Source organism: Chlorocebus sabaeus, chromosome 1, assembly GCF_047675955.1.
Source record: "Chlorocebus sabaeus isolate Y175 chromosome 1, mChlSab1.0.hap1, whole genome shotgun sequence".
Lineage (NCBI taxonomy): Eukaryota > Metazoa > Chordata > Mammalia > Primates > Cercopithecidae > Chlorocebus > Chlorocebus sabaeus.
The window spans coordinates 113,586,766-113,600,457 of NC_132904.1; the positions used below are offsets into that span (position 1 = coordinate 113,586,766).

The 13,692-nt window shown below is 47.9% G+C and overlaps 2 protein-coding genes across 8 annotated transcripts in view; both read left to right on the forward strand.

Annotated features, from left to right (window-relative positions):
• LOC103248558 (centrosomal protein of 164 kDa) overlaps positions 1-13,692 on the forward strand; it is an 86,212-nt gene that overhangs the window by 24,199 nt on the left and 48,321 nt on the right. For all 7 annotated transcript variants that reach the window (XM_073021321.1, XM_038005151.2, XM_008021013.3 and 4 more), the window contains 2 exons: positions 10,015-10,173; positions 10,583-10,717. In XM_073021321.1, the coding sequence (XP_072877422.1) occupies positions 10,015-10,173; positions 10,583-10,717 (294 nt within the window). The remainder of the gene's footprint in view (positions 1-10,014; positions 10,174-10,582; positions 10,718-13,692) is intronic.
• On the forward strand, positions 5-7,611 carry LOC140712853 (uncharacterized). Its single transcript, XM_073021330.1, has one exon. The coding sequence runs from the start codon at positions 2,966-2,968 to the stop codon at positions 4,532-4,534; it is 1,569 nt and encodes a 522-aa protein (XP_072877431.1). The 5' UTR covers positions 5-2,965; the 3' UTR covers positions 4,535-7,611.

Sequence of the window (13,692 nt, forward strand, 5' to 3'; positions counted from 1 at the left end):
GTCAGTGGATGCCTCCTCCCAGAGAGGCCAGGGCTGAAATCTGGAGGGACATTGGGAACCTCTAGGTGTCTGCAGCTGGGAGGTTGAAGACAACAGTCAGAATATGGTAAATTCTTGATAGTATATCATCTAAACTTTGCCTGTCTTCTGGTCGATTTTCCTTTCAGCTTTTGGAATTCTGGAAGTTGTTGCCATGTCTACACATTTCCTTTTCTTCCGCCTTAGGAAGTGCGTGTTACCTAATAGGATTGATGAGAGAGTGCTCTTCTGAGAATGGTTTTTGCAGTACAGTAGTAGTAGCAGTAATGGCATCGGCTGCTCTGGAGAGCGGGGACTGAAGGCGGTTGGCAGAGGCTAGTGAGCTGAATGAAGTGTCCTTTCTCCTGTTCAGAGTCAGGCCTCCCCAGTGTGGGTTCCTTGTTTGTCTTAAGGCGGTGTGAATTCCTAGATATCAGATGTAGCCATAATTTAGTTGTCAAAACACCGGGTGCCTTCAGGATTCCAGAGAAAAGCCTGGGGCTTTATCTGCTCATCTAGATTGTTGCCAGTGTCCTCAGTGAGTGGTGGGTAACTGAAGTTTAATTGCAATGTGATTTCCTTGTTGTTGTTTTTTTTGAGACGGAGTCTCGCTCTGTCACCCAGGCTGGAGTACGGTGGCGTGATCTCAGCTCACTGCAACCTCTGCCTTTCAGGCTCAAGCAATTCTGCCACAACCTCCTGAGTAGTTGGGATTACAGGTGTCCGCCACCACGCCTGGCTAATTTTTGTATTTTTAGTAGAGATGGGGTTTCACCATGTTGGCCAGGCTGGTCTCAAACTCCTGACCTCAAGTGATCCACCAGCCTCAGCCCCCCAAAGTGCTGGGATTACAGGCGAGAGCCACCACGCCCAGCCTGATTTCCTTGGTTATAAGTAGCTTTTGTATTTGAGTTCAAAGTATTCATATTAATTATTGTTTCATCTGTCCCTTTAGTACGTCTGAACCTAGGAGGTGGAGTTATTGCCCACATGATTTAGGTGGAGCAACTAAGACCTGGAGCCATACCAAACTGAGGCCCAGGCTCTCCCAGAATGCTGTAGTGGTCCCTTTACCCAGGCCTGGGGCAAATGGGGCATGCTGAAGAGAGGGAGGGACATAGGAACTCAGCTCAGCCCGTGGCGAGCACTGGGAACATCGTTTCAGCCCTGTTCAGTGGTCCACTTGTTTTGCTCTTACAGCTTTTATTTCCCTCCAGAGCCTTGTGCTTCCTCTGGTCCAAGCTCCGCAGACACTTCTCTCTTCCCTCCCCTCCCTGACATACTACTCATGTTTTGAGAAACACGGTAACAAGCCCATTCCTCCAGATGGAGAAAAGAGGGCAGATAATTTCCAGCTAGGCTGGATTTTCCAATGTCATGTTTTCGAATGGCAAAAGGTGGCCACAGGGCTTTTCACGGACCCCGGATTATTTGAAATGGTAGTCAGGCATCTGGGCAGACTGTGGCTTGACGAAAGGCGGGAGACGGAATGAAGTGAGGGTTCTGAGGTGGAGAGCTGGGTAAAGGACTGAGAGGTAGATGTGTGATTGGGTTCTTAGAGCCCTCTGTTAAAAAGAGTTCCTTCCGTGATTGCAGGAAGTGAAGAAAATGGGACAGCCCTGGGCTGTCAGTCTGGTTCTTAGGGCTCAGGACAGGTGCCTCAAACTTGAGTTTGTCCAGGGGACAGCTCTGAGCCAGGCAGGCAGCCTGGACGCAAGTGGTTTGGACTCTCTGGAGGTGTGCACTCACAGCCAACTGGGGTTCAGTGTGAATGTTTGTAGAGGGGTGGTTGATTTTTTAGAAGTTTTTCTAGCCCAGAGGGTCTGTGACCATGTGGAGGTCTTTCAAGCAATACCAACTGGTTTGTTTGGTAGACAATGCTAGACTGAGTTTTCAAGTCTCGGGTCATTTGTTATGCTTCTCTTCTCTCCCTGTTAAAAAATTTCTGGGTGTCCTTGATAAGGTTGGTGGACTTTCTTCTTCTTCTTCTTCTTTTTTTTTTTTTTTTTTGAGACAGCGTCCTGCTCTGTTGCCCAGGCTGGAGTGCAGTGGCATGATCTTGGCTCACTGCAACCTCTGCCCCCTGGGTTCAAGCAATTTTCGTGCCTCAGCCTCCCAAGAAGCAGGGATTATAGGCGCCCACTACTGTGCCCAGCTAATTTTTTGTATTTTTAGTGGAGATGAGGTTTCACCATGTTGGCCAGGCTGGTCTCGAACTCCTGACCTCCACCCGCCCCAGCCTCCTAAAGTGCTGGGATTACAGACATGAGTCAGCACACACGGCCCAAGGTTGGTGCATTTTATAAAACTAATCAATCACAGAATCTGAGAGCTGGATAGTACATTAAGGATAGTCTGGTTAGCGATTTTCAGACTTTAGTTTGTAGTAGAGCCCTGTCTTTAAGTCAGTTCCTCTATAGAGGTCCAGCTTACACAAAAAGAAATGGAGCTGCTTTGGTTGAACTTGGCAGTGTAGGTCTTTGTGACACCTCTTCTCTGTCACATGCACAATATAGTACCCCAAGGTACTGAGCTTCCCAGGTTCCATGGAGCAAGGTTTGCAAACCATTGATCTAGTCCAGCCTCCTCTTTGTAGATAAGGAAACTGGAGCCTAGAAAACAACATATTTTCAGCCCAAGAGAGTTTTTATCTTTTCTTCCCTCTTCAGTTTGTGCTTTATTTACTTTGAATAGAGAGGGTGGGTTTCTGCTGAGGGCTTACCAAGGGGTAAGGTAGCAAGTGTAAATCAGAAGTGCTTTGTCTTCGTTTTCTCTGCATGTTTATATACCCATCTAGGAAACGCAGCCTGAGGAGGGACTTCTGCCTCCTTCATCCTTTCTCTGCAGCCTGTCCCCTCCGTCAGCACCTGGGCTTCCTGATCTGGACCTAGATCAAGAGATTCAGGCTAGAAGTGAGGGATCCTATAACAAAGGAAAGAGCCCAGGCATGCTGGGCAACACCTCCTGGTGTTTCATGGGTGCCCTTCCCAGAAAGCTGCAGCCACTCTTCAAAGGCCAAACTTCCCAAATCCACCAGGTCTCTGCTGACACGGAGAAAATTTTAGGCAGGGCCTCAGCCCAATGCAGGAGAGAATTAGGTGATCAGCAGGGTCTGGAGAAACTCCAGAAGGCGACAGAGAAAATCTGCCTGGGGTTTTCAGACCCTGAAACAGAAGAGCTGGAAATGAGGAGCAGACAGCAGAAACTGGGCACTCCAGCCCCTCAGAACACTGGGCTTCTCCATAATGTGCAGGATGTGGTAGAAAGCAGGAGCCAGGCCCCTGTCCACTCAAAGCTTTCTGAAGCCATCAAGGGCTTGCCGCTGAAAGGGGAGCAGCACAGCCACAGCTTAGCCAAACTGAGCTCCACTGGCCCTGGAGGGGACAAGGGCCAAAGCCCCATTCCCACGTCATCCCCTGAGGAGGAGCCCTCCCTGTCCTCTTGTTCTTCCGGCCACATGTTGCCTGCCAGGAAGAGCAAGTTGTTGTTAGATAGCAGCCCTACCGAAGACCTGAGCTGGCAGGGAGTTCCCGGGGAAGGTGGGAGCGTAGGCAGCGCGAGGAGGAGGAGAGAACCTCCTGGACTGTGGATGGAACAGGTCTCCAAGCTTGTCAATAAGGATATCCCAGGAAGCTGCAAGGAAACAGAGCCCAGTGACCCTGAGGCTCTAGGGGCCTCAGTTGAAAGTCTACCTCAGGGGCTCTTGCTAATACCACCTGAAACCCTGGCATCAGAACCAGCTCAGAATCCCCTTTCAGGGAGGGCCCCCGGGGAGCCTCCTGCCGGTGAGAAGAGACAGACCCTCGGGTCTGCAGAGCTCCCTTGTAAAGATGAGAAGCCTAGTGTGTCTGGGCCTGACTTGGAGAACAGCAGCAGCAGCGGTAGCAGCAGCAGCAGCAGCCTGGCCTCACACCTGGGCTCTCCCGTCCTGGACGAGGTGAACAACTTCCCTTGGAACCTGCAGAGCTCACAGGGATCTGAGGAGGGTGTGGCTCAGTCAGACTCAGGTTTCAGAGATCAACACTTCAGCCCCTTCTCAGTTCCTCACATGTCCCACATGCAGAGCCCTGTCGAGGAGCAGTCAGAAAGTGAAGACTACTCTGAGGATCAGAGGTTCTACCAGCACATCCTGCAGATGGTCAAGATCTCCAGGTGGCCGGAGGGCCTGGGGCTGCCTGAGAGCATGCAGGACATGCCGTGTAGACACAGCGCCAGCACAGTCTGTTGCATGGCAGCTGAGTCTTCTAGGATGTCTAGTGAGGGTGAGCACGAGGCCATCAGAGTCCTGGAGAGGGACTCGAGGCTTCTATCATGGGAGCCAGAGCTGCTGGAACATCCTCAGGAGGTGGCCCTTGCCCCTGCTGGGCAGGAGGCCTCTCAGCAAGCCCACTTCCAGCCAAGCAGCAGCCCCCTCAGGCAGGGGCTAGTCCAGCAGAGCTCCATCGGTGAGCTTGCTACAGAGCCAGGCAAGATGCAGCATTTCAACCAGGTAGGCTTCTTAGTGAGCGTGGCCTAAAGGCCTAAACTTGGCAGGGAGGGAGCAGGTGGAGTTGGTGTCTTACCACAGCTGTCAGGCCTGTGTTCCTGTTACCCACCCTTCCTTGGTAACTACTGGCCCTTTAACTACCCAAATGGCCATTTTATGGGATGACACATATTTGAAGTTTCTTCTACCCTATCACCTGCAAGATAGGGCTGAGGGTATCTATGATTTCCCTTCCCTGGCTATAATTGTAATTCATAGGTGGTTCATGTGCTTTGAACTTGATCAGTTTTGAGGGTGAGCAGAACGTCGCTAATCCTGGCATATAAACACCTTCCTGGGATTTGGGAAGCTTTTCCTATCAGCTGATTCTAGAGAGAGGTCCTTCCACATGGGCAGCCTACCCCAAAGCTCTGAACTTATCTCTTCTTGAAATCACACAGAACTAGAAAGTTAATATCATGTTTTATTTTTATTTTTATTTTATTTTATTTTTAGACAGGGTTTTGTTCTGTTGCCCAGGCTGGAGTGCAGTGGATCTTGGCTCACTGCAGTTTGCACCTCCATCGCTTGAATCCCAGGCTCAAGCGATTTTCGTGCCTCAGCCTCTCGAATAGCTGGGATTACAGGTGCTCACCAGCCAATTTTTTTGTGTTTTTAGTAGAAATGTAGTTTTGCTATGTTGGCCAGGCTGGTCTCGAACTCCTGGTCTTAAGCAATCCACCCGCCTTGGCCTCCCCAAGTGCTGGGATTATAGACATGAGCCACTACACCTGATTAGAGAGTTAATATTCTTTTTTTAAAATTTTTTTATTTTTTTGAGACAGTCTTGCTTTGTCGCCCAGACTGGAGTGCAGTGGTGTCATCTCGGGTCATTGAAACTCCACTTCCCGGGTTCAAGCTATTCTTATGCTTCAGCCTCCTGAGTAGCTGGGACTACAGGCGTGTGCGAACACACCTGGCTAATTTTTGTATTTTTAGTAGAGACAGAGTTTTGCCATGTTAGCCAGGCTGGTCTCAAACTCCTGACCTCAAGTGATCTGCCTGCTTCGGTCTCCCAAAGTCCTGGGATTACAGGTGTGAACTGCCATGCCTGGCCTGAGAGCTAATATTCATGAGAGACGGAGGCCAGAACCTCTGTCTGCCATCCAGTGAGCTGCTTCTGCTCTTTGCCTCCTAGCGTCCCCAGAAAACCACATGGATAACCTGTGTCAGGCTTGTGTAGACCATATTTGTGACTTCACTCTTGAGTTCACTTCCTCCCCTACTGGGATTTATCAAATGGCTGACCTTGCCCTATCATTCTCCCTTTGTCCCTTTAAAGACTCACCATATTCTTCATTCAGAAGTCAAGTTGGATCAGAGACCATGGGGATCAATCTGAATTTCTCCAGCTATTCTTTTGCTGTTGCCCAGCTGTGGCTTTACCCAGTTGTTTGCTCAGCTTCCTAATTGCTGGCTTGCATTGGTTCTCTGTTAGCTTTAATAACTACTGAAGCACTATAAATACCGGATAAGCTGCAGATTATCCTGAAAGTTTTAATTAGCCCAATGGCAGTAAGTTTATCTGCTCTGAAGGACAACTCCATGCATAGCCGCATACTCAGAGTTAATGGCCGTCTATAGAAGATGATCAGCTAGGAGCCAGGAATGTATAATTTCCCCGCTAACTGCTGATTTGGTCAAGGCCTGGGAGAACGAAGCCCTCAGCATGCTTGTCTCCCTCCCTCAAGCCCCCAGCACGTTAGCAAATTAGCCACGTTAGGAGTCTGTAATTTTCCATAAATACAGTGTGGGGATAATTTTGCTTGCTGATACATGGGATGGTTGGAAGGGCTGAAACCAGGAGGAGCATGCCTGGTTTGCCCAATTTACCTTGAAGAAGCTTTCCTGGGCTCTTTCCCCCAGCCCCCCACCCTTTTTTTTTTTTTTTTTTTAAGAGACCAGAGTTTTGTTCTGTCCTTCATGCTGGAGTTCAGTGGTGTGATGGTAGCTCACTGCAGCCTTGAGCTCCTGGGCTTAAGCAATCCTCCCAAGTAGCTGGGACTACAGGTGTGTACCACCATACCCAGCTAATTAAAAATTAGTTTTTGAGGCCAGGCACAGTGGCTCACGCCTGTAATCCCAGCACTTTGGGAGGCCGAGGCGGGCGGATCACGAGGTCGGGAGATCGAGACCATCCTGGCTAACACGGTGAAACCCCGTCTCTACTAAAAATACAAAAAATTAGCCGGGCGAGGTGGCGGGCGCCTGTAGTCCCAGCTACTTGGAGGCTGAGGCAGGAGAATGGTGTGAACCCGGGAGGCGGAGCTTGCAGTGAGCCAAGATCGCACCACTGCACTCCAGCCTGGGCGACAAAGCGAGACTCCGTCTCAAAAAAAAAAAAAAAAAAAATTAGTTTTTGTAGACATGGGGTCTTACTATGTTGGCCAGGCCGGTCTTGAACTTCTGGCCTAAAGTGATCCTCCTGCCTTGGCTTCCGAAAGTACTGGGGTTAGAGGTGTCAGGGACCATGTATGTCCTAGGCTTTTTTTTCTTCCACAGCCAGAGCTGGTATAAAGTACTGTCTTAGAGATAGCCTTGGGTTCTAATCCCATCTCTGCCCCTCACTGGCTCTGTAACTTTGGGCAGGGTTCTTTTTTTTTTTTTTTTTTTGAGACAGGGCCTCATTCTGTAACCCAGGCTGGAGTGCAGTGGCATGATCTCACCTCACTGCAACCTCTGTCTCCCGGGTTCAAGTGATTCTTCTGCCTCAGCCTCCCTCAGTAGCTAGGATTACAGGCACCTGCCACCACACCCGGCTAATTTTTAAATTTTTTTTTAGTAGAGACAGGGTTTCACCATATTGGCCAGGCTGGTCTTGAACTCCTGACCTTAGGTAATCTGCCCACCTCAGCCTCCCAAAGTGCTGGGATTATAGGTGTGAGCCACCACGCCCAGCCTGGGCAGGGTTCTTGACCTCACCAACCTCCATTTGTTCATATGGGGACTGTGGATAATGGCAGAGCCAGTCTCAGGTGGTTGTGAGGGTAAAATGAGACATTGCATGGAAGGTGTTTAGCCAGTGCACTGCTGGCCAGTGTTACGGTTATCAGCTCGTTTTCTCCTTCACAAAGATGTTCTACAACAGTCCAGATGATTGTGGACCTGCAGAAGCTCAGGAGTGGTTCTCACCTTACTTTCCTGATAAGCATCTGATGCAGAAATGGGCCCTCCTGGGAACCCACCCACTGGTCTGGCCCCTAGGCTTAGGCTACAGGTGAGAAGATGGATCTTTGGAACCTCAGCCTGGCTGCCTCTGGGTTTCCTTTTCTCTCCTCAGTCCTTGTGGGGTTAGGGAGGATTGGAATTTTTGTGTCATCTGAGACATTTTAGGTTTGAGAAATGAATTTTGAAGGGGTCTTTGTAAATTGTCACCAGATTGCCATCTTTGCTTCTGATAAGTCTAGATTATTGTAATGTGAATCCCTGTGATGGTGGCAATTTTATAATGTTGGTGTAGCCCTGGGCCACTCACAAAGGCCCCTAGCACTCATCTCCTTGAGCTTCTCTGCACACCTAGTCAGGTGGCAAGGCACACATCATCTCCATCTTGCAGATGAGTAAACTGAGAATCGGAGAGTCTGTGAATAGCGGGAGGTCTCACGAATTCTGACTCGTAGCCTGATTTCTTTCCCCAGCCCTTGCTTGCAGGAAGGAGAACAGGGAAAAGAAGGGACCTGGTCAGCCCGGCAAGGCTCCTTTCAGCCACCTTCCTCATCAGTGGAAAGGGGAGAGAGTCCTCCTTTTGTTGCTCATGTGTATTTTTTTTGTAGTTAGTGTTGATTTTTTTTCCAGACAGGGTCATTTTTATTTTTTAGAGGCAGGGTCTTGCTCTGTCTCCCAGGCTGGAGTGCAGTGGTTATATCTCACTGTAACCTTGAACTCCTGGGCTTAATTGATCTTGCCGCCTCAACCTCCCAGGTAGCTAGGACCACAGGCATGTGTCACTATGTCCCACTAATTTTTAAATTTTTTTGTAGAGACAGGGTCTCACTGTGTTGCCTAGGCTGGTCTGAGATAGGGTCTTGTTCTATTGCCCAGACTGGAGTACAGTGGTGCCATCATAGCTCACTGTAGCCTCCAGCTCCTGGGCTCAAGCAGTCCTTCCTCCTCAGCCTCCTGAGTAGCTGGGACTACAGGTGCATGCTACCCCATCTGGCTAATCTTTAAAATATTTTTGTAGAAATGGGGTCTTGTTGTGTTGCCCAGGCTGGTCTTGAACTCCTGGCCTTAAGTGATCTTTCCACCTTGGGCTCCCAAAGTGCTGGGATTACAGATGTGAGCCACTGTGCCTTGGCCTTAGATTTTAATCAGAGTAGTGCATGTCCGTAGTTTAAAAAGTCAAGTAGTACTAAAAAGCATATAAGAAAGTCTAGCACTTCACTGTGCAGAGCCCTCCTCAAAGGCAACCGTTCTGTTGTGGTGTTTACGTCCATCTTTGTAAATAACACACTTAGACTGCTTTTTCTTGACTCATCAATTTTAAACTTTATCAATTGAGAATTCTTCTGCTAGATGAGGATTTGTCTCTGCTTTCCCCTCCCGCATCCTTCTTATATGGCTTTTTAAAAATTTTATTATTTATTATTATTTTTTTGAGACAGAGCCTTGTTTTGTCGCCCAGGCTGGAGTGCAGTGGTGTGATCTCGGGTCACTCCAACCTCCACCTCCCAGGTTCAAGTGATTCTCTTGCCTCAGCCTCCTGAGTAGCTGGGATTACAGGCATGCACCACCATGCCCAGCTAATTTTTATATTTTTAGTAGAGACAGGGTTTCACCATGTTGGCCAGGCTGGTCTAGAACTCCTGACCTCAGGTGATCCGACCATCTCGGCCTCCCAAAGTGCTGGAATTACAGGTGTGAGCCACTGCTCCTGGCCTTTTTTTTTTTTTTGAGACAGAGTCTTGCTGCTCTGTCACCAGGTTGGAGTGCAGTGGTGTGATCTTGGCTCACTGCAACCTCTGCCTCCTGGTTTCAAGTGATTCTCCTGCTTCAGCCTCCCGAGTAGCTGGGACTGTAAGCGCATGCCACCACACCTGGCTAATTTTTGTATTTTTTAGTAGAGATAGGGTTTCACCATGCTGGCTAGGCTGGTCTCAAACTCCTGACCTTGTGATCCACCTGGCTTGGCCTCCCAAAGTGCCGGGATTACAGGCATGAACCACCGCGCCCGGCCTCCTATGCGGCTTCTGAAAGGAGAGCAGAACCCCATGCGGCATCTGCCAGATGTAAAAGAACTGTTTACTGTGAGACAGCATGAGACTTATGAAAATCAGGAAAGCAGCCTGTGATTTCTCACACAGTTGGCACAATGGTAATTTCTGGATGTTGTGTTTCATTAGCAGCCTCTGAGCGGAGGTGGTTTAAATTTGAGCGTGCAGGATTTAGATGTTTTATTTTTGTATCTGTCTCCGACACTTTCAGAGCCACATGGTTTCTTGGGTTGTAACAAGATGTTTTCTGGTGCCCAGGCCCTGGGTTCCTCATTAGCCCCAGTTCATGTTCCTCTTGGGGGCCTGGCTCCTTTACGAGGCCTTGTGGATACCCCACCCTCTGCCCTTCGTGGATCTCAAAGCGTGAGCCTGGGGAGCTCAGTGGAGTCTGTACGTCAGCTTGGAGAACTCATGCTGGTAAGTACTTTCTCTTGTGTTCAGTGTCTGTAGTTCCTGTGGGGCCCCCATGTGGCATACTAGGAACTATGGCCTAGGGGTGAGAAATAGACGGAATCGGTGGAGTCCTCAGAGTTCGTAATCCAGTTGGGAAAATGTAATTCGCACCTGTATGAATGTGGACTCTGGGCTGTGGAGGATAGACGCATGCTGTAGGGACATCAGTGCTGATTTCTGAGTCTCCGCAGTCAAGGCAGTAGGAGTGGGTGAAGGGAGTCATTGGTGTGAGCTGCAGTCGCCAGGTCAGCTTCATGGACATGGTGGGACTTGATCTGGGAGACACTGACATAGATAGTGGGGAGGAGCATTCTAAAGGTCATTCCAAAGGTCTTCCAAGTGAGTCCTTTGACTGTCCTTCTCTATTTTGAAGCCTTCACAGGGTCTCAAGACCTCTGCTTATACAAAGGGTCTCCTGGGCTCCATACATGAGGACAAGACTGCTCTCAGCCTCTTGGCTTTAGGAGAAGAAACTAATGAGGAGGATGAGGAGGAAAGTGACAACCAGGTAATGATGAAGTCCTCTCCCTGGCCTGGAAGCCCTCCGTGCTATATTTTTTCCTTTTGAAAATGTTTTTGCTGTAATAGAAAAAATATGTAACATAAAATTTGCCCTTTTAACCATTTTAAAGTTAAAATTCAGTGGTATTAATTACCTTCACAATGTGTGCACCCAACACCACTATCCATTTCTTTTTTTTTTCTGCACTCCACCCCCCACTGTTCATTTCTAGAACTTGTTCATCATCCCAAATAGAAACTTGTACCTATTGAATGATAACTTCCTATTCCCTCTCCCTCCGTCCTTTAAAACCTAATCTGCTTTCTATGTCTATGAATTTACCTATTCTAGGACCTCATGTAAGAGGAATTATACAATACTTGTCCTTTTGTGTCGGCCTTATTTCACTTAGCATAATGTTTCAAGGTTCATCTATGTTGTAGCATGTATTAGAACTTTGGTCCTTTTTAAGGCTGAGTAATATTCCATGGTATGGATATGCCACCTTTTGTTTATCTATTCATCTGTTGATGAATATATATGGGTTGTTTCTACCTTTGGCTGATCTCTGTGCTTCTTTTTAAAAAAGCAAGATTTTTTTTTGGCCCCCAGCTTCATTTCTTGAGCAGTCTATTATACCTTCTAGATCTGATCCAGAAAATACAGCCAGCAGAAAGCACCTTGGCCACTTGCTTGGTGCACAGCATAGTTTGTGCTGGATGGAGAGCCATTTAGTGAGGCTGCCTCAGTGGTGGTCCTGCCCTGAGTCCTCTGAAGCCCTGCCTGGGCCTGCCTGCCAGCTCAGCAGTGCCCCGCTTTTCCTTCTGCACACCCCTCACCCTGGGTTGACCAGTTTCCTCAGACTTACACTTGTCATCATTTTTGTTTCTAGAGTGTCCACAGCTCAAGTGAGCCTCTTAAGAACCTATACCTGGACATTGGGGCACTGGGGGGTGACTTTGAGTATGAGTTAAGAGCCCTAATCCCTACAGGCAAATGTGTCAGCCTGGCATATCTCTCCTGTTTTTATTAAGCCCCCCTGCTTTGTTGTAATGCATATTTGGAAAAACAACCGTTTGTCCCAGTCCTTCCAGATGGGATTTCTGGGGTTTGGAGGAGGACAAGAATAAATGAATGGATTCCTGTCCCTTCCAGACCCTGCCTCTAAACAAACAAATGTCAACACTCATTATGTTATTGTAATACCTAAAACCTCCAGTAGTTTTTTTTTTGTTTTTTTTTTTTTTAAGAGACAGGGCTTCACTGTGTTGCCTAGCCTGGAGTTACAGTGGTGTGAACAGAGCTCACTGCTTTGAATTCCTGGGTTCAAGTGATCCTCCACCTCAGCCTCCTGAGTAGTTAGGACTACAGGCATGTGCACCCATGCCTGGCTACTTTTTACCTTTTTTGCAGAGACGAGGTCTCTCTGTTGACCAGACTGGTCTCAAACTCCTGACCTCAAGCAGTCCTTCCGTCTTGGTCTCCCAAAGTGCTAGAATTACAGGTGTGAGCCATTGTGCCCAGCCATGTGTTTTTGTACCTAGAAAGGAGCTTTCCCTACCATGTATCCTTTGTTTAGTGTCCAATGTAGTCATTTAAATATAACATTTCTCAAAATATTTCTTTCTTTTTTTTTTTTTTTGAGACGGAGTCTTGCTCTGTCACCCAGGCTGGAGTGCAGTGGCGTGATCTCAGCTCACTGCAAGCTCCGCTTCCCGTGTCCACGCCATTCTCCTGCCTCAACCTCCCAAGCAGCTGGGACTACAAGCGCCCGCCACCACGCCTGGCTAATTTTTTGTATTCTTGGTAGAGATGGGGTTTCACCATGTTAGCCAGGATGGTCTGGATCTCCTGACCTCGTGATCTGCCCGCCTTGGCCTCCCAAAGTTTTGGGATTACAGACGTGAGCCACCGCACCCGGCCATATTTCTCTAAATATTCTTAAAGTATTTAAACAACCAATGAATCATGAACTCAACAATTAGATTTCCCCCAATATTTAAATATTGGTTGCAGGCTCAATCAGTTAAACTTTTCACAAGTCTAATATATCAAGTTCTTTTAAATACTTTCAATACTTTAACATCAAACAAGTCACTCACACTTTATTACAATAATCACAAAACTGGCCAGTAAAACAGAAGTGCTTATATCCTGAATTTAAATTTGTTTTCTCATTATCCCTTATTATTTCTGACTTGTTTCTTGGAAATCACCTTACCTTAAGAGCCAGGATTAGTGTCTCAGGTCACTTGAGGTTTCAGATGTGCTGGCTGATAGCCCTTGATTTGGTACTTGAGACCTGAGTTGTGGGTGACCCAAGTCTAGCCATTGGACAGGGCTTTTTCTTTTAAGACTGGATATCACTCTGTTGCCCAGGCTGGAGTGCATATCAGCCTCCCAAGTAGTTGGGACCACAGGTGCCCGCCACCACACCTGGCTATTTTTTGTAGAGATGGGGTTTTGCTATGTTTCCCAGACTGGTCTCCAACTCCTGGGCTTAAGTGATCCACCTGTCTTGGGCTCCCAAAGTGCTGGGATTACGAGTGTAAGCCACTGTGCCCAGCCTAGGACTCTTTTTGTAGTTAGACTTTGCCTGTTACCTCAGAAACTGTTCAGCATTTTGGCTCTGCACAGTCAGATACCTTTCGATTATGACTTTACAGTTTCTTGCCAAATGTGACACTTTTTTCTAAGTGTCCGGTTTTTATTATCAAGCTGATACAGGTCTGCTTTGAAACTGTTCCTTCTGAGTGGGGCCTAGTCTGGAAGGATTAAATCTAAAGCCTTCAATCTGTTTAGTTCCCTGAAATGACAACTTTATTTTCTTCTCCACCACCAGTAAGACCTCTATTGATCAAAGGAGATGCTCAGGCTTTGTGCCTAGAAGGTTGACCATGTATAGGACCAGGGGTGTCAGAGGACTTATTTGCTTGTGGAGGAAGAAGACAATCTCTATGAGAATGAGCAAGTTGAGGTTG

Bases quoted from the DNA above. Each gene is read 5' to 3' on its own strand.
- LOC140712853 (XM_073021330.1), top strand. From the start codon at position 2,966: ATGCTGGGCAACACCTCCTGGTGTTTCATGGGTGCCCTTCCCAGAAAG.